Source organism: Scleropages formosus, chromosome 11, assembly GCF_900964775.1.
Source record: "Scleropages formosus chromosome 11, fSclFor1.1, whole genome shotgun sequence".
Lineage (NCBI taxonomy): Eukaryota > Metazoa > Chordata > Actinopteri > Osteoglossiformes > Osteoglossidae > Scleropages > Scleropages formosus.
In genome coordinates this window covers 9,109,151-9,130,587 of record NC_041816.1, presented here as the reverse complement: position 1 = coordinate 9,130,587, position 21,437 = coordinate 9,109,151, and the positions used below count along the sequence as shown (strand labels likewise).

At 40.0% G+C, this 21,437-nt stretch overlaps 1 protein-coding gene across 1 annotated transcript in view; it reads right to left on the bottom strand.

The window, feature by feature from the left end:
• Window positions 1–21,437, bottom strand: part of megf11 (multiple EGF-like-domains 11) — a 91,512-nt gene that overhangs the window by 48,565 nt on the left and 21,510 nt on the right. The window contains exons 2-6 of the mRNA XM_018739600.2: window positions 19,212–19,364; window positions 17,493–17,603; window positions 15,657–15,758; window positions 14,733–14,833; window positions 6,510–6,602 (exon numbers count right to left, since the gene is read on the bottom strand). Coding sequence (XP_018595116.2) covers window positions 6,510–6,602; window positions 14,733–14,833; window positions 15,657–15,758; window positions 17,493–17,596 — 400 coding nt within the window. The 5' untranslated portion in view covers window positions 17,597–17,603; window positions 19,212–19,364. The remainder of the gene's footprint in view (window positions 1–6,509; window positions 6,603–14,732; window positions 14,834–15,656; window positions 15,759–17,492; window positions 17,604–19,211; window positions 19,365–21,437) is intronic.

Here is a 21,437-nt window from a genome sequence, read left to right as displayed (position 1 = left end):
ATTCCTCACATGTTCATTCATACATTTTCAGAACCACTTGTCCCATACAGGGTCATAGGGAACCAGAGCCTACCCGGTAACACAGGGCGTAAGGCCAGAGGGGGAGGGGACACACCAGGACAGGACACCCCTCTGTCACAAGGCACCCCAAGCGGGACTCAAACCCCAGACCTACCTCTCCGGAGGACTGTGGTCCAACCCACTGCACCACCCATGTTCATTCACTTGTTCCATAATCAAAGGTACTTTTATGGATGACAACACCAATATGTTGTATAACATTTATAACAAATATCTAGATTGTCTTAATTTTACTGTAAAAGGTATTTGGGAATGTTTATTTTTCCTTTCTCTAAACTAATTGCACAACTAAAACTCTATTACAAAACTAAAAGAAAGAGATTAAGGAAATTAAGAAACAATACTACCAAGAAATTAATATTAAGTTGCAGAAAAATTCTCAAATAACAAAGAACCGGGCTCATGCTCACAACATTTTTTGAAAGTCTTTGTAAAAATACTTCAGTCTGATTTTTTTAAGTCACATTTTTGCAATAGTCCCCACTGGCTGCTCATTTCTTAAGCCGTTTCCAGGTTTGGTTGTCACTTTAAGTGGAGAGGGGGTGTGGCCAGGTCCCAGCCTGCAACAGTTATATTTTCATGAATTCATTATCAATAACAGCATGTCTAATGCAGGGACATGTAGGTCCAAAGTTTATCCTGGAAGTGCAACGCACAAAACAGAGTACATCCTGGTTGGAGAGGTTTGGGTTCATCAATGTTTATGGTATAAAGAAAAGAAAAGAAAAACAGAATCAAAAAAAAAAAAAAACACACTATCCATGTTTTTTTTTCTCTCCAAAGCATGAGGACAGTGTGAAAACAGGTTATGCTGCCTGTTGCAGCGCACGACAGAGGTTGCGTACACATGGCTGCCGGGCTCTCTGGCTCCATCTTGTATGTCCCTGTCCGTTTTGACATGCCCATGTTCCGTCTTTCTTCTGTCCTCATAAACAATCCATTTCCGCATACTAAGTGCCATGTTTCGGGAACCACTAACTTTATTTTATTAATTCAATTATGTTATGTAAACATAGGAATGTGACCAATGAGAAGTTGTTAGTAGCTTACACTCACTCAAAATGTATTTAAGGAGCGGTATTGTTTTTACTCAGACAGCCCTGCCTCCCAAGCACTGATTTGAGTGCTGAACTGCTGTCTAATGATCTGCTGAATAAAACTTTGTTAGTTTTATTTTCTGAGAGCTGCTAAGTTTTAATAGGATTCCAACAACACTGCATAAGAGATGCCATATAATTTTAACAATGAATGACCAATTATGGAGAGGGGGGCATGGTGGCATAGTGGGTTGGATGGGGTCCTGCTCTCTGGTGGGTCTGGGGTTCGAGTCCCGCTTGGGGTGCCTTACGGTGGACTAGCGCCCTATCCTGGGTGTGTCCCCTCCCCCTCTGGCCTTACGCCCTGCGTTGCCGGGTTGGGCTCTGGCTCCCCCCGACCCCATATGGGACAAGCGGTTCAGACAGTGTGTGTGAGAGAGATTATAGAGAATCTTCATTTGATCGCAAGATTAAGGCTTTACAGGCAGTCCCCAGATTACGAACGAGTTCTGTTTCTCAGTCTATCTTTAAATCCAATTTTGATGCAAGTTGGAACAGTTTTGTATGGTGTGTGGGCTAGTAACACTACATAGTGTCTGTTATAAATCGCTCTGGACAAAAGTGTCTGCTAAGTGAATAAATATAAATGTATCTAATGTCAGTTTGTCAAATGTTTGTCTTAGTATATCGTGTACCTTTCTATGCATAAAAAACATTAAAGAAACACTTCCAGATACACTAAAACATCTTTAATAGAACAGTACAGTAAAACTAATACTACACTGTAATGATAATAAATGTAACTATTTATAATGGAAACATAATAATGTTACTACTGCCACAATGAACAGAGGACACGGAGGAGGCTGGACCCAAGGGCAGGATTGTTTATTCAGAATCAAAGGACTAGATGTGTTCTCGTGGTCGGGGATGGACAAATGGTTGGTCGATCGGCAAACTGAACAGAGGCGATGATCGGAAATTGTGGTCGAGGGACAAGGTGGGTGGTCGTGATCAAAGAGACATGGAGTGGGATGGGACTTGGAAGAACAAAGCGAGGTAAGTTCATGAACGCAGAGGGGACAGTAGTTTTGAGTGAGATTTCGCAACTGGGAAATAAGTCTCTTTTATAGCCCAGTGCTCCAACTGAGGCTGCTTGTTGAGGTGTGGGGCACGGTTGTGACAGTTACAGTATTTATAATAAAGCGAGAGTGTGCACATGCAAAACATTAAAGAAACTAACGTTCACATTTCCAATATTCATTGGCATTTCACCATTTTCTGATTGCTTTACTATTTCCACTTTAGTGTCAATCGTGATTGTTTCCCTTTTATTTGATGCATCACGATCACTTACATCACATTTATGCTTTGGTGCCATGGTTAGGAGGGGAAAAACAAAATTAATGCCAAACACACAAGACACTTAACAGCAATGGTCAGACAAACGAAGGAAGTGTTTGTCCTACCTCGGGTTCACGCGCCCTGCCCACAAGCCCACCATCACTGTAGATGTACAATGTTTTGATGCACATCGCAAAGTAGCACCCATTTGTTATTACAAATTATATGTAACATGAATATTTAATACAACAGCCTTAATTATGACGTTTTCATCTGATTATTACTTAAGGGTGACCAAAAAAAAAAAAAAAAAAAAAAAAAAAAAAAAAAAAACAACATTAACTTCTGGTCAGTAAGGGGGTGGTTCGTAACTATGGGTTGTATGTAACTTGGATGTTCGTAACCCGGGGACTGTCTGTAGTTACAGTAGTATAAAGGTATTCTGTTATTAAAGCTGTTTATACTATTTAATTCTGTTAATAGTTACATCTGTGATGTTATGACCACAAAAGCATACACTAAATGAATTACTGATAATATCCATAATAATAGTATTGTCAGCCATTTCATTTCTGATTTTAGATTAGCCTTAATTGATGAGGTTTAACTGTCACGTGATAAGAACTAGGAAGTATATGCAGTACACTATCCATCCATCCTTTTTTCATAAACTACTTGTTCTGGTTAGAGTCGCAAAGGTCCAGACCCTATACTGGATTCACTGGGCAGAAAGCTCAGGGGGGAGTACATCAGATCTTACCAGAAGCCTGAATTCTGAAGGTGTATAGAAACATCTTGTCCAAAAAATGCCTCCAAACACAATAAGTGGAAGTTCATCATGCAGCAAGAAAACAATCCAAAACATAGTGTACACTTGACCACAGAGTTCATCAGAAAGAAAAGTGTAAAGTAATAAACTGGCCAAATAAGTCTCTTTATTTAAATCCACCTGAACATGCATGTCACCTGTTAGAGAGGAAACTGAAGTCAGAAAACAGGCAAGAACTAAGAGGCTGCCATTAGGGCTTGGTTAAGCATCTGAAAGGACAATATCAAGTGTAGGTGATGTCAATGGGCCACATTTATTGCATATAAGCAATATGTGACCAAATACTAACTCCACATTTACATTTATTCATTTAGCATAACACTTTTCTTCAAAGTGACTTCCTATGTACCTGTTTGTATGTAGTATCATCAGCCCACACACCTTATTCACCCAAGGTGACTTACAATGCTAGATGCACTACCTACAATGAATCACTCATCCATACACCAGGAAAACACATTCTCTCTATCACTCACACTATGTATGACTGAGTCACCAATCCACCTTAAGAGCATGTTTTTAGACGGTGGGAGGAAACCCACACAAACACAAGGAGAACATGTAAACTCCACACAGGCTAAACAGGATTGAACCCAGATCCTTTTCTCACCACCCAGGTGCTGTGAGACAACGCTATTCACTGTGCAACCGGTGCCCACTTGAATTTGCTTTAAATTTACTTCTCAATATTTATGGTCAGCTGAATCTGAAGAGGCCCAAAACAAAAAAAAATGTAATTGTTCCAACATGGTTTAACCTGTACAAAAAGTTCCTTTGAAATAAAAGCTGACATTCAGGTTCTTCAGCCTCATTTTCATCTCTCTCACACACACACACACACACACACACAAATTTCATAAAAATACAACAAAAATGACCAATTTTACTTGCGTTCCAATACTTATGCTTCTCATTGTGGATATATTAATTACAGAGAGGACCTAATAGTTTTAAAATGTGAGCAGTAATTAGAGTAGTAAAGGACATGGCCTTACAACCTGGAGGTTGCCAGGTGAACTTCCAAGTTCATAAGAAATCTTGCTACAGAAAATCTCCCTGCATCTTGAAGTAACAGCAGGAGGCTAAACTGACTCAAGCAACACATCACATAAACGTACAACTAAAAAGGTTTAACTTAGTAATGAACTAGCAATACATGAAGATGCTGAAGAGATGGTTCTTAGCCGAGTATGACCTTGAGATGTCAGTTAAATGCCTGAGGCTGGTCACCATGTTTCAGATCAGCTTTGGTCTCAGTGGGACTCCTGTCTCAGAGATGTGAAGGAGGCTGGAGAGGAAGGCTGCTGGGAGGCCACAGCAGATGTACCCCAGCAAGGAAAAGGCCTTCGGGTCAATTGTCCTTTTCACCAATTCCCCTCCTCCTCAACTATCAAACATTCCCGACCCAAATTACAGCCTCCTGGTGGGTGGTGCTCCAAAAATACTGCTGTTGCATCCATCTAATTCAAACTATCTTACTCAAAATAGCTGAAAATTTAAACAAATACGCAAAAATGTAGTGCTATTGTTCCTTTACTTTTTACACTTTTAGAAGCTGATCAAGGCAGAGGAAAAATAGCACAATGCTTGCTGGACAATGAACAACATGTAAATAAATATTAGATAATTCCTTCATGTTTCTAAGGATTCCATATTATGTATTCCATGTGTTTTGGTCAAATAGATTTTTGTTCTTCTCAGACAGTTGATCCCAATAAAACTTCAAAAGTGGACTAAATTATGTCAACAAATTCATGAAAGCTATGATTACCAGTGCCATGAGAGAAAGTAAAATTTAAAGTGAATGGGATAGGAAGGAGGGGGGGGAAAAAAAAAAAAAAAAAAAAAAACCAAACATGATACACCATTTACAAGAAGGAATATAGGACAGATTTAATTTAAAAATTGGCACCGTTTCCTGATTTTTACAGATGAAAGCTCATAACTGAAAAAATACTGGAATCCTGCCCAGCATGGAAATAAAAGAATTATGAATAATGTCTGTCTCAATCATTAGGTCTGGTTTAATAATGGAAATTAACAGCACCTGCATGTCAGTTTACACTGCGCTGGATAAAGACTGGAATGGTCATTTTCAGGACTTTGCCCATGATCACCTCCACTGCTGATGGAGAACTGAAACTTTTCCTCAAACAGAATGGCACAGATGATCAGGAGTTTTCAGGTTAAGACAATCCCTACTTCATCTTTCAGTGACGTGACTACGTATCACTGGACATGACATTCACACTCGGCAGGTGATCAGATAACAGCTGTTTTGTTAAAAAGAACCCTACATGAAATCTTACAAATGAAAAGCCCTATAAAAACAACATCAAAGCTGTGTTATTGTTGCACATATGCTATGAGAAAAGCAATAACCACTTGAGACAAATAATACAAATTAGCAACTCAAAGTAACAGTGGATCAACAAATTTCCTAGATTAATGTGCACATGGGAGTGAATGACATGAGTGGCAAGGTGCATTCCCTGGCAGAACTGGAGAGGGTAAGGAGGACAGGATGAGTTATGTATGAAATACCATTGAGAACTGCACCCTTCCTGACCTGAGAGAGAGAGAGAAAGGGCCTTTGCACTGCTAAGAAATATTAATGGCAAGTCAATACTCCTACTTGCTCCATGCCTGTACTCACCAAAGAAGCTGTATTTAACTGATTGCTGAACAAATTTGCCTAACCTCCCCAGGCTACCCTCTTTGTCCCAGAGCAGCAATAAACCATGGTAAACAAAGGGGCCTGGAGGTCAGCAATACATCTGAGGGTCAGTGAGCTGCTTGTTTCAGCTCTGCATTGATTCACTTGCACCAAGAACAAAGGCACCAGTTTCATAATGGTTATTTTAATAAATAAAAAAAGAAGAAAAAAGAAAAAACCCCATCACTTGGCTCTTGGGACTACCAGATATCCAGCAATTTTAACAAGATCACCTTTGGTTGTAATTTGTGTATAGTTTAAAATATACAAATAATTATGCTACACAGAACATATGCTATGATAACATTATTCTATATATTTACCCATACCAGTGTGAGAAAGACAAAGACATTCCTGTGGGCTTTTTAAATTTTAACTGCACCACAGCTGAGTTTTAGTTGTAGTTGGTTGCGGTTTGTGATATTGCACAGAGAGCAGTAAAGGCCATGCAAACTCCACAGGAATGGATGGTATAGATTGTGCAGATCGAGCGATGACTCACCACTGGAGCAGTCCACACCCCCCCAGCCGGGCTCACACTGACAAGAGTCAGGAGAGACGCAGCGGCCATGGGCACACTCCTCTGTGCACAGGGCTGTGGGGTATAAGGAGAGAAGCGGTCAGTTCCACCTGCTAGATGATCAATCCATACCAAAGGTGAGGGGACAAGCAAACAGGGCAGACATAGAACCGCCAACGCCATCATGCACATACACAAGAATCAATACAACACCCTTATTGTAAACAGCAAAAAAGCACTTACAGTGCATATACAAAAACAATCCCCAAGGTTCAAAGCTGAAAGTTACATGAAGGATGAGAAAACAGGAACAAATACTGACATTTCTGCAAAGTTGAAAACAGTTGGATTCATTTTGCAAAATCAGAAGACATTCTGTGCCCAAGAGGTTAAATTCAGTGCTTAACAACACAACACGCTGCTGAGAAAATCCAAACAAGATGAAGTCCATGGGCAACTTATCAGTTTGTCACATTGACCGGTTTTCAGACATGCCTACATAAGCAATCTGAGCCCTGAAGACCAAGCTGTAAATCCTTGGAAATTTGATCAGGCAGTGCTTTGTCATGATGATTCTTCAGTGCAGAAGGCCAAGGTACCCGAGTATTCACAAAGTTTCAGTTTTGCCTATTCAGTCCTACTGAGTGCCACAGCAACACATTGATTTGTTTGATATTAGTAATCCTGTCACGTCCCTGTGTTCAGTTTGAGGTTATATTCAAACTGGTAAAAAAGTCGACCTACACTGAGTCTTGCTATCATGCCAGATTTTCCATGGGAGGACCAAAAAAAAAAAAAGTTACGCACGCATACACGTTGGCATATTATGAATACAAAAGGGTGTACTATATACTGTCTGTTAAAAATGAAGCTACATGGATCATGACTATCACTCAACCCGGTAGGGTAAAAGCAAATGGTGTCTTATAGACTGAGAAAAGCCAAAAGAGTCCAGCATGTTTTGAGGACAGAAGAGAAGAAACAAGTATGGAAAATGTTGACATTAAAAAAAAAAAAAAGAAAAAAAGAATCCCCTACATGGCAAATACTTTAAGGATTTAACCAGTGAGACTACATAAAGGTTGTTTCATGGATTAACAAGACAGACATCACTTTTCACTTGGTTCTCCTCCTTTGTAAATGAAACGTAAGGATTTTGAGTAAATTTAATATACTACAAAAGGTGGTTAGGCTAATTAAAACTGTATGTGGTGTGGGGCAAAAAAAAAAAAAAAAAAAAAAAATGCATCACTTCTTTATTTGATAGGTTTAGGTTTGAGGTGGGACTGGTGAATGATGGGTGGAGGAAGCAGTCAAGAAGAGGGAGTCTACATGGGAAAGTAATCTGGGCCTGGCATGTTGCTCCACCCTCTGGCCAGAGGCAGCAGCGATGAGCCATGTGTCTATTGCAGAAAGCGGGCCGGGCTGGCACTGCGATTGATTAACACTCAATCAGCCTTCGATTGGGACAGTGCAGCCCAGCCCAGGGGCACAGAGATGTGGTGTGGGAGAAAGTGGGGGAGAGATCCCCAAACACCCAGAGGACAGCACTAATCGCAGAAATGCTCTAAAGGCAAAATGCTAAACCAGGGACGGAGGCTCCAAATAGGAGAAGGATTTCACAGCATTAGCAAATCATCATCCAGTTTCTGCTACCATTACACATTGTCTATTTGTGCTGACTTAGATGACAAACAAGTTGCTTGGAAATCAAGAAAAGTATCCAAAGCATAGAAATGTAAATTAATTAATAATTCAGTAATTAAGTCACAATGATGAATTTTACTTTCAATCAGCAAATTATGAGGAAATGCTGCAAGAAAAATGTCAGTTTGCCACTGCCATTATTCATAAAGGTAAAAATTGAGTCAAGAAGAGTTAAGAGGGATAAAAGGTATCTGCGCCTGGGAACTGAATTAGGTTGATAAAATAAAATGGGGAAGTAGGTCTTGCATTTTAATTGAAATCCAGTCTCTATATCTCCTCTCTTAAATTAAGAAGTTATCTGTGAATTCTGTTCTGAAATGGAGTCTTTCATCTTGATAAAAGGATTATCCAAGTCATTACACTAAGGTGTTATCAGTAGAGGCAACAATGGAGCTAATTGGTGATTGTCATTCAGCATTAATACAGTGAATGCTTCTCCCTGAAGTGGCAAAACTGCAATTCTTTTCCAATCAACCTCAGTACTTTCTGAAATGCTTTAAAATCATTCACTGGTCTTAAGGCAAAGAACAGAAAGTGAAGAAATGTATTCTACCTCCCAGTAAAATGCAATAAGGTCTTAATAGCTATGTGCCAAATACAGTATACATAGTACTTTCAGAAGGGATTCAAATACTGATTCTCCAGTTAAGAAAACGCAAGTGATCTTTAAGTCATGCTAATCTGAAAGTGCACACAGCTTTTACAGAAATACTCATGAAGAGGGGAACCCATTCTGAAAGATCAACAAGGAGCTGCATGCAGTACCAATAAAACACAGACCCACTAATGTTCCCTCCAAGTTTTTGAGTCAACCTCAGGGTGGACTCGCTCTGAAACTTTCCCTTTGAAGCACTAAGGAAAGTGACAACAAAGCAGGCTGGAAGAAATCAAAGGCAGAGAACCCTTTAAAAAAAAAAGTCCCATCTTCCTGCTCATTAAACCTCAAATGCAAAATGTTCTTTGGAATACTGTATGGGACTTTATTAAATTTCGCAAGCTAAATTTTCAAACATTACTCAATGGCACATCTTCATTAATTTTGCACCCCTCATCAGGAACGTCTTGAAAAACTCCCACCCAGATGGTGAACATGACTGATGCTAAGGGGCTCATAACTCCTCCATAAGTACAACAGCACCTACAGTGCTCAGCATGTCAGTGTTTAAACTAGGGAGGAAGAAGCAAACAGTGACAAGTGCTCAGAAAGGCATACACACAATTTATGAAAAAATCTGCATACGAAACATATGCTTATGAAATTGAATCCACAACCTGGATTAAAGCCATTAAGCAGATCAAGGATGTTATAGTAGCAGGACAGATTTAATGTACTTATATCATGGCTGAAACACAAGGTGTAGCTTTTAATGAAGCCCTTGCTATCTCAAGTGCTGCAGCAATCACACTTGCAGAATGTGGTTGTGAGAGAGGAAAAAAATAAAGTCAAATAAGTTTGCATTTAATTGAGGGGGATAAAAGATACCAAATAAAAACACTGTTAATATGTCCTCCCTTTGCAGCTGCATGCTAAATGCTGTTAGTAGTGCTAATCTTTTAATCCTTATGGTGAGCAGGGCGACTTTAACAGGAAATTAACACTGTGCAGATACAGCAGTAGACAAGGCAGCGCAGGGGCTTTTCAAGTCCTTATCTCCACATTCTCCTCTCCTCACCTGAAAAGCAATTTCGCCTTTGGAAATTTAACACTGTCAGAGTCAAATTGAACACTTCAGAATGTACAGTGTGTGCTGTTCCCTTGATTAAGGCATTTCATCAACTCGTTGAAAGCTTGAAACAACGAAAGGGTTAATTCCATAGTAGTTTTCACATATTGCAGGCTGCCATCCCAAATATATAATGTCATCAACAACCACATGGATGGAAGCAGACCCCATCACTGTGGTCACAACATGTTTTCAAATACTTTAGGAGGTACTAGAGTAACTACACTGCAATCTTAAAAACCTGAAGGTTGAGAGGTATATCATTCAGTGAATAGTGGTACATTGAGTGCATAAGCAGCAGTCCTGCAGTATTTATTTACCCTTCTCATTCACATACTGTTATTATTTGGAGCAAATAAAGAGGACGAGTCCCAGATACAATACGACAACCAATCACAAATCCCTTTATTAAATCATGCTTCCTTTTTCATACCATTAAGAGTCTCAGCCATACATGAATTACTCATGGAAAGCCAAATCATAACTATAATCCCAAGAAGCAGTTCCAAAATAGACCTATTTCCTTTTTCAGAACCAAAACACAGTTTCAAGCACAATACAGTGATCTATTAGTGTATGAGTACAAGGAATTCATATATAACTATAGCATGGGTATGTATGGCCTGGGATCAGGAAGAGGAGCCACTGCTAGACAACTGTTTTATCAACAGGCACAACAACCGTATTGGTTGTCTATGGCAGTATTAAAGCATAAAGACTTCATTATCAAAGTTTCGCTTGCAATGCTTTCCTCTGAGATTCACTCCATGGGAGCCCACCCCTAAAACAACTATCCATATAATGCATCCTAAGAGAAACAGCAAATGCATTCTCATTAATGTACGGCACTGACAGTGGCCTATAGTCATACACAAGAAAGGCAGTACAGTACAGATGCACCAAATGGAACACGAGGGAAAAGAAATATTTACAGTTATAACAATGAGTATACACTACACAGCTAAAATCCCAGCTCCTCACCACTGCATAGTACTGAGCCCATCTAGTGATGAAGGTCTCACCTTGGTTTGAACAGTGTATACTGTACAGTACTTGCAATAATTAGCATCAACCAGTCAACACTTACATCATCCAGCATCTAATATTAAACATCTTCATACCAGCTTCAACACTGAAATTTTCTACACAGGAGAAAGGACTCCAAACCCTCATCACACATGCTCCTTCAAAAGTTTGGTGTAGACTCACATGGGGCTACAGAATGTGTCAATAAGCAAGGCAGGAGCTTCTGAAGTGGACACCTTTCCTCATGGAGGCTTCAAGCACATGCTTGTCCACCAAAAAGAAACCCTATTTAAAGTGATCTGTCATGAAACAGCTGCTGACAAACGGCAACTTCTGTCTAAATTCAAACGGACCGTGGTTCCAATGACACATTTTCTCAATATTTTCACCACTGTCCCAAGGGAGAGCAGGGTTTTCTTAATATGAGATATTATTGTTTACAAAAAATATATTGTGATTTTAGGCTGACTTTGCTCTTTTTTTAAATACAGTATAAATACAATGGAGATCAAACAATTGCAGCAGTAGTGCGATTTGCTCACAACTTTGCTTGCAGCAGCAGGAAATTCAACTCTCCTTCAGTTTGCCAGTTATCTCCTTTGCATGGAGCTGTGTGTCCTGGACAGTGTAAAGACTGCAAACAACTTGGCATGGAGTGCATCAGAAGAGAATACAAATTCAACTGGCATGACATCTCAGTAGCGGAGCTTGTTACAAAATTGAGTGTAAGAGTAAGGGTCTCCTACTTAAATGTCTCTCAGAATAAAAGATGTACAGTACCAGTGAAAAGTTTGAATACACATGGGCAACACTTGTATGAGACTAACCAGACAGAAGAGTAAAAGCAAAGCAACCCACATGTGCAGCACGGTGGCACAGCAAGTAGAGCTGCTGTCTTATAGCACCTGGGTGATGCGAGAGGACATGGGTTTGATCCTCGCTCAGTCAGTGCAGACTTTGCATTTTCTCTCCATGTCTACGTGGGTTTCCTCCCACAGTTCAAAGAAATGCTGTTCAGGTTCACCCATACTGTGTGTGACAAAGTGTGTTCCACTAATGTATGGATGAGTGACCCATTGTAAGTAGTGTATCTAGCAGTGTAAGTCACTTTGGTGAATAAAGTGTGTGGGTTGATAACACTACATAGAGTTCATTGGAAGTTGCTTTGGAGAAAAGGATTTGCTAAATAAAATAAATAATGTCTGCTACAGAGGAGCTGGGAAGACCTGTTTGTTGATTTCTTGCTCCAGCTTATTAACTGAATTCCTTGTGAACAAAACCAATTTCCTGCAACTGGACTGAAAATTTTCACTGATACTGCTATATATGCATTTGTTCTTATTCGTGGAAAAATCAGTTCCATTTACATTTATTCATTTAGCAGACACTTTTCTCCAAAGCGATGTATGTCTCATAAAAAATACAATTTGTGGATTACATTAACAGAAAGAGAGCCTTAGATGCAGATGCTTAGATGCAGATTAAGCAGATGCTTTTCTCCAAAGCGACATACATTTCATAGAAAAGGCTGACTTTTCTGTTTCTATTACAGTTCGAACATTTACTGTCTTGGTTACTAGTCAAGTGCCTTACTGTTTTCACTCCTTGTTATGACATGTTTAAATCAACATCAGCAGTTTAAAATGAGCAAAAAATACATTATTAAAATGACATCAGCAAGCTCTTTGACATTTTCTTCAAATACCTGCCTCTTACACACTGCAAGCACCAATTAGAAAACAGTGCTTTCATTACTAACCGTAAGATTAACAGGATCTCCACCGGAAGAGAATAAAACTTGTATTTTATGGAATGCGGTATGCTGAGTACATGCACATTGAAGACTGGTCCTCACAACACTTGAGAACAAGGTTTTACTCCAACAATAAAGACTTCAAACACAGTTGCTGGCAAGATGAAAACTGAGATTGAGAAGGGCACAATGAATAAAGCCTTATTCTCCACCAGGAACAAGGAGGGGAGAGAGATAGAGGAGAGAGTGGGCACCCATTTAGGAAATTAGAAGCCATTTCTCTTTGACTCTATTCGGAAAGGAACCTTTCCATTACCCCAGGGTTAGAGTATTGCACAACAAAAGACCTGTCTGCTGCACTTATCGTTAGGAAGGCACACATGGAGCCTTTGAGCACTCCCAGCCTTCGACCTCATCGCAGGTGGAGAAACAACCTCACAATAGACCTGGAGGCTAACGAGCCCTGGAGGGGAGCATGCAACTGGGGCAATACAGTTATCCTGAAACTCCCATAAACAAGGTAGGTTATAATAAACCCTCCTGCACGAATACACAACAAGCCTCTCAAAGTGCCCAGAGCAATCTCATCATTCATTTACTTTGTGGCCAGAGAAATCAGAGCAATCTTTAAAAATGTAATATCTAAAGTGTGTACATAATTTTTTTTTACCATAAAGTCAAAATGAACGAAACATTTAAAAAATTGTATCTAATATGCAGACTAAATTAACTATATATCGATCTCCCTAATAACATATTCTTTTAATATACATACATTATCTTAATACCATTTACATTTTAGAATATAAGATATAGTTAATAGTTAGAAATGCATACCATTTCATTTCACTACACATGAAAAGAACATCTTCCATATCCTTCTGTATTTTTATTGTTATTGAAATCAGTTGTAGTTTTATTACTACCATTCTCCAGTAACCACTACAGATAACTGGGGGTCTCACAGGTCATTAATTTCTCAGTTTATTATATGGTTTCAATTAAACAACTCTGCTGACCAACCGACCAGAACCCTTCTGTACCCCAGGTGAAGTGTGAGATTTAGTCTAAGGAATTAACAGGTGAAAATATGACCTCTGCCAAGCCCACAGAAGAATCACAAAACAACAAAGCCTGCATTGATCCCAGGGGCATTCGGAGCTGACTGAAGGATCTAAAATCTACAGAAATATGGGGGTCCAGATACCTAACAGGTAAGCAGAAGCTCACCTTGCAGCAGTACACAACAGACAAGGAAACTGACAACAGCAAAAACCCCTAACATAACATCAGTCTGCACTATTTACTGGCAGTAGTATTGTGATATTGCTCTACTTCTGCTTATAGTCACCCTGGGCACATGAGTTAAACTCCATTAATAGAGCTGAAAGGAGGAAAAAAAACATAGCATAATCAATAGCAATTTAGCTCTTCTCTTCTGCATTTCACCATTCCCATGGGCTTTGCAAAACTGCAGTTTACATCTGTGCCTTGACAAGAGGTTGTGGGAGTAAACCTTTCAGAACAATATTTTAAAGTATTGTTAAATAACTAATGTAGCTTATCCCAATAGACTTTGCTTGGAAAGACTCAATTATTTGCAATTACAGAAAACAATATGGGGCATGGGTAGGAGTGTCCAGCATGCTGCCCTTCATAACACTGTTTAAGATTCCAAAATGGGATGCAGCAACCTCCATGACTGCCCTAACACTTCTACTTTCTTAGTGACCAGTTTTGAGAACAGGCCAGTACCTGAATAAAACACATTTATCTACCCAGAGAATACTGCCTTATGAATTTCAGTAGGGATGGGGGGGGGGGGGAAGAACCCCACGACTTTTAAACAACTGAAATGGGAGAACAAAACGAGAGAAAATATGAGGATTCCACTGGGAGGCTAAGGATTCTCAGTAGTCGTTAACCTGGGTCCTAACTCAAGATGAAAAGGATTTTGGTGGTGACTAGAATGGGAACGAGGAGAGGGACACTCACGGACACAGAGGTCTCCGCTCTCGAAGTAACCTGGGCAGCACTGAGAACGGCGCCGGTACATGGTCCTCACGCCCCGCCGGTAGGCTGTCTTGTAGCTAATCCTGATATACAGACAGGAGAGAAGAAAGGGTAATAAGTTTCGTTGTTCACAAGTCCTGGAGATGACACCTGCTGAAACTGGACCTCTCTCTCCTCTTTCTAACTAGGCAGCTGCACCAAGTAACTACTCAACCTGGATTCCTTGGTTCAGCTCCCTACAGTGATGATGGCTCAATAGCTAAGCTATGCTGGACGATGGGCAGTGAGATGGGGGCAGTTCTCTACAGAGCTCTATGTCCTGTGTCATACTAAGTCTTGGATGTTCGTAATGTAGCACTGCACAAATCCTTTCTGGTCCAGTATGGCAGCCCACACAACACAACAAGGAAGGAAAGGATTTGAGAGGCACTGACTGTAGACCTGGCTCAACCTGTGGGTGAAAGTTACATATTTTTTTCCCTTCCTAATACAAGCCATGACCCAAAAAAATAAATGAGAAAAACTAAATAAGAAGGAAAGTCAAAAACTAAGTTTTGTCCTTCCCCAAAGGACATCCAGAATTTCATTTTGAATTTCATGGCAGTGAGTCACCTAGCATTCAGCTTTCAGTTAAATCGTTGACTATAAACCTTAATGCGGCAATTAAAACTGATGCAGATGCTGCAGACAGCCAAATGACTGTGTCAAACAGATGATTGCAAAGGTACTTCCTTTCACACGAATACAAGGCAATAAAAGATGGGCGACATAGATGGCATACGCTGCCTCTGACTTCATAGCTGTCTGCAGGTGTCACTGAGTTAGGTTAATGTCTATTACAGTGATATGGACAGGCAGGTACTGAGGGACAGTTAGACAGATCTGGAGGAGCTGTGCAATACCTACCTGTGCCTTGTGCACTTAAACCAATTGAGTATATCAGTACATCTCGTGTAGTAGATTTGATCGAATGGATGGGCATAGGACTCCTGGACTGTAACTGCATAGCTAAGAAAAGAGAGAAAGTAAAGCCTATTTAGAAAGAAGTGATCAAACCTGACACCCAACAATTGCAATTAAGAAGTTACAGTAATTTATACATATTTAAAAAGTCAGAAGTGGCAACACAGCAACAACAGGGTAGCAAATAAACGTGCATGTGTTAATCAAATGCATTGCATTTAGAGGCACCAATCCTTTTTTCACAACACAAATTTGCTCATGCATAAATAGCCTATGTTAAAATCTAATTAAGGTATAAAAAGACAATAAAATAAGCATATCACATTACAAGTAGCCACCTTACCTTGTTGTCAGCATAAAAAGTTGTTTCTCAATTTTCAAAATGTGTGAGTAGTTTTTTTATTTGCCGTTTCTCAGCACTACATTGATAAATTAGGAATGCGTACATGTTCACCGTTTTTAATTAAGAAAGTGATTCACTTTATTTACAAGTTTGCCTGCATCCCATCACATCCTGACCTTTTCCCTCAAAATATTATGAAAACAGCTAAAAAGACAGAACTTGTGCCATCTATGCTTTTTAATAAAACCATAACACATGCATAAGACTTGCAGCAGTGGTTCTAAAGATCTCAGTGACTCAAGTTAGTGTTGACTTTGCTTTGTCTTTGTCTTGGAGCAGCTTTGGGCCGTGGTTGAAGGACCATATTTCACACCTCATTGAGATTACTCTCTCACACTCTTTCAGACTCCATCCAAAGCAAGACAAAGTTATGAGGATGCTATTCTCACTGGGGAGGTTTGCAGCCCACCAATATGACATCTTTTTAAAGAGCCTTCAGTGCCCCTTTCCCTGCAGGACAAAAGTCCCACATCCCATTTATCTTACAAAGTTTCTTTTCCTTCTACATGGGAAGAGGAGCTATTATTTCTGCATATTTCTTGTAAGTGAAGGTTCAGAATATAGAACAATTATTGCAATGATGTGGCCGGGCTGATTGATTGCAGCATTTGTGTCTCGCACTGATCAGTCTGTGCTGTGTGTTTAATGCTTTGTTGACCCTGCTTGCACTCCAGCTCTGGCAGAAGAGATCAATGCGGTGTGTCCTAGGAAGCCATGGGAGGGACGGTGTTCCGTTGATGGGGAGGGTCTGCTCAAAATTGTGGAAAATGAGTCCAGCTTGTAGACGAGCTCACATAGGCAGGAGATTTCATTTTACAGCACCGAGTAAAACAGAAAGGAAAATCTTTGCTGCTTTTTAGGGTGGTCTACCAAATCCATTACTGAAAAGTTCAAAGGGACACATATGTTGAGGTCATGGAACACAAACTGAAGGCAGAGGGTGAGAATAGGGTGCAGTACCTCTCCTTAGGTGACAGCTAGAACTGCTGTACATCTAATGTGGTACTCCCTAAAAACCGTGCATGAAAGTGAATTTAGAGAATATATATAAAAAGGGGGGGCACAGTGGTGCAGCAGGTTTGGCCAGGGCCTACTCTCTGGCAGGTCTGGGGTTCGAGCCCCGCTTTGGGGTGCCTTGTGATGGACTGGTGTCCTGTCCTGGGTGTGTTCCCTCCCCCTCCAGCCTTGCATCTTGTGTTGCCGGGTTAGGCTCTGGCTCGCTGCGACCCTGCTTGGGACAAGCGGTTTCAGGCAGTGTGTGTGTGTTTTTGTTTTAAGCCTTGCTTTAACCTTTAAAAAGGTAGCCGGTTCCCAACTGTCTACCTTTCTTATCATGTTTGTATGTAGCTTGTATGCACATAAAAAGATCGTCTTACCTCTCCCAATGACTGCAAACATTAGGATCATCGGGATTCAAGGTCCAGGAGCTGCAGGAGAAGCCCAGAAGGACTACCAACCACAGTGTGAGCCTAGGCTCCATTCCTGCCCTGTGAAGAGAGAAGACAAAAGGGGAGAACTTTGTGACATGACTGGAATGACTGGTTCTCAGACACACAGGATTGGCAAAGCTGCACTTCAGCACTTTTCCCCTTCTCTGTTAACTACACCAGATATGGATTAAAGCAGCTATGCTCAAACTCTGTGAGAAACTAAAGGTATCACTCTTCATTCCTCAGAAGGTACAGATTTTGTTAAAAAGTTATAATTCAAATTAGAATAAACTCATAACAGCACAGCCACAATATTCTCTATAATTAATGATATAAATATGATCTTATCTGTTGCTTATCAAAAACAAAAGTGTGTGGACAGGTATTCAATTATAACAAATAGAGAAGCAATCAGTTTAATTAAGGCACTTAGGCCACCTAGGAGCTGGACAGAATATAAACCAGTCACATTGCCACCCCGGAGCTGATCTCAACATCGCAGAGGTGAAAGATCCAAATTAAGGAATAACACACTTAAGACTGGCTGCCAGAGGAGGTGTGATGTGACAGTGACACGGGACTTCGGGGGGGCACGATTGTTTTAAATTGTCAGAATATTTCATTAGGTTCTCAGCTGCAGAGGAACACACATATGATGAATAGATGCAAATCTGACAGATGTGATGCATGCAAAAGTTTCCTCTGTCAAGGGAGGGCATGTGAATGACATGGGAGAGCCATATTAATTTGGAGATGAACTGTTCAGCGAAGGCCACGTATCAGGATTGTGCAACTGAGTCGGGAGCGGAAAGGAGGAGAATGAGGGAGTCTGGAAGGGGGGGTTTGTTAGGCATAAAAAAAAAAAAAAAAAAAAAAAAAAAAATACTGTTGACAGCAACTTCTCCGGGTAAGTGTGTTCCTGATGGATGCACAAAGCACCTGGCCCAGAGCAGCCCTAAGGACTGACACACCTGCTGCACAGCAATTGCTTTCCAGCAGTCTTAAAGGGACACACACTCATACACCCGTGCCTAGATTGCTGTAATACTGTAATTCATGGGTCAACATGTGCTGTCTGTTATTTAGCACCCTGGACAAACACAGTTGATCCCATCAAGGGGAGTGATGAGACATTTAATTAGCAAGCAAAGGGAAATCAATGCCATCTTTGCTTCGACTAACTGCAAGTTCATTTATGGAGACAGAGGTTAAATTCATGTTCATTTCTTTAATATTGTGGATAATCCACACAGGAATGATACTGCTTGTATGTACTAATTTTTCTGTGATTATAAATGCATTTAAAAAAGGAAACCCAACTGTACCCATTCATATACTGTATATTTCTGACTGAAAACTGATGCATGATAGATAATTGGTGTCAAAAACAAAGAATCCAAAACAAAAGCAAAACATAGTTAAGACTACAGTTGTACAAAGATAGAAATCCTTTGATGACAATGAGTAGTTTCTCTGTCATTTGAAAAGGCTTTCTATGTTAGAAAACTATAAACCGTGCCATAAAGTCATGAGTTTCTGAAATACGAACTGAAATAACAGTAACATAACACCACAATGAGGCTGAATGAGATACAATATTGAGAGGCCAGAAACAATAAGTAATGACAGGGGTGCCAAACAAATAAAGATGCCCTCGAGCCTTACCTCGTCCACTTTGCTGTACCACCTGTGTTTTCAAACAAAATCCTTGCCGAAGAGTCAGAAACTGAGGGACCACAAAGTGGATGCCGTCAGATCCAGAGAAGTCCCAATAGAATCCTGAGAGGCAAATTGATGGGCAGCTGAGGGGTCTGGGGACTGTATGCAAGACAGAGGGGAAAAGTGGGCACATGCTCAAGCACAGTAGACAGAAACAATTCATGGCAGATAGCCCAGCAGAAACACACACACACACACACACACACACACACACACACACACACCACTGGGAGAAAGGAAATCAATAAGTCAAAGGCATGGTCTAAACTTGATCGCCTGCACAAGAAACTGGCTAGTCTCTCACTTTATATTAAGTGAGATCATGGAAGACATTAACATTTTCAAAAACCAAACATAAGATGGAGCTTCAAATGCATATTTAGATGTTTGCCACAGAGCAGTCAAACCCAGTTATTAATATGGGAAAGAAAAGGTTTTGACATGTAAGCTTTTAAGTGAAGAAAAGAACACATGGTACATTATGCAAAGACTGGAATTATGGAAAAAAGTATTCATACATTATAAAGAAAGCTGTCCTGTTTGTCAGGACTGTAAGAATAAGTTAAAAATGTAAACAGGTTGTCAAGAAATTCTACAGGGGGACAAAAACATGAAAAAAAAAAAATACATCTAACCAGAAGTCACTTCTTCATTCTCGCAGTTTGCATAATTCCCTTATTTTACCTTCTATGAGGTAAAAGCTTAAAGTCCTTGAGCGTTTTCATGTCATGATAAGAGCACCACGAGTGGTTGATAAACAATGGCTAAACCAGTGAAAATTATCAGGGCACTGATGATAATGCTGATAACAATGACAGTTCTGCAACAAACAGGCTGGTCTAATCTGTAACAGAGCTTTTAATTATTCTTCACAACATGTGCAAGTCAGCCCTGTGTTTCTCTGCAGAGCACTGCACATGTTGTCTTGCATTAAGATGAATCACCAGCACAAAGTAACTGCACCCCTCAAACATGAATACATAATTCATCAGCATCCTCCTTCGGTGTCCCTGACTTTTTGGTCAAAGGAGCCAGGATCAGGAAGATGCTGACTGATGAAACTGATAACAAAGGATCCTGAGCTTTATTGAAAAAGATTGCTTTGTGCAACTGACATTGCACCCATCTCTATGGCCTAAACAAAAAAAAAAAAAAAAAAAACACGGTTTAATTAAAGGAAATGAAAGTGTGTGTGTTCTTGCTTAGGAGAAAGCCCTATCTAGGGGAATGTATATTTCTTTAAAGAATAATAACTTATCATAGCTTTTCAACAAACTAGTTTCAGAAACGATTATAAAAAATGTATAGCTGTAGCACTGGACTCTGAAAATATACATGCCTATTCACATAAGATTTCTTTGACAGTTCTGTCTAGCATTCACCTTTCCCTAAAACCTGACAACAGCTCACAGGTCCTGCCATTGTTCACAGGTACACACACATCCTACTGAAATTCTGTTCATTACATCAACAGTGGAATGAACAGAACATTACATTCATTTATGGAGAATTAATTCCCAAAGATATTTCCCAGCAAGATTTAAATCCATGCACGCATCTCATTCTAAATTATTTGTATTGCACACTATATAAAACCTGTAACATGTGACATGCTAACTTTCAAAGACTGATTCTTTTCACAAGAGGGTTACGCCTAAGCATAAGGCACAAAGTAGAACACACACTGTATGGGATACACTCATACACCCAGGAGCAATTTAGAGTCATTAATTCAACTAAACTTCATATTATGAATCACTGGAGGAAACCCACACAAACACATGAAGAACACAAAAAACACCAGAAGACAAACCAGATTTAAACGAACAACCCAGGTGCTGTAAAGCACCAACGATATGCACTACACCCCCCAATGAAAGAAGAGAGAGGGGGGGGGAAGAGGGGGGGAAAAAAAAAAAAAAAAAACTTATGCAGCAAGATATTTACCAGAAGGAAGTCAACATTAGAATGAATGAAAAAACCTCAGTCCTAGTCTGAATCTGACTGAGGTGTGGTGGTGAGACTTGAAAAGAACTGTTCATACTCAAAAACTCAAATATTACTGAGCAAAAGCAGTTTTATGTGAAAAAGTGTGAAAAAATTCCTTCATAGTGATGTGAGACTCTGGTCAACAGCTACAGGAAGTGTTCAGTTGCAGTCATTGCAGATAAA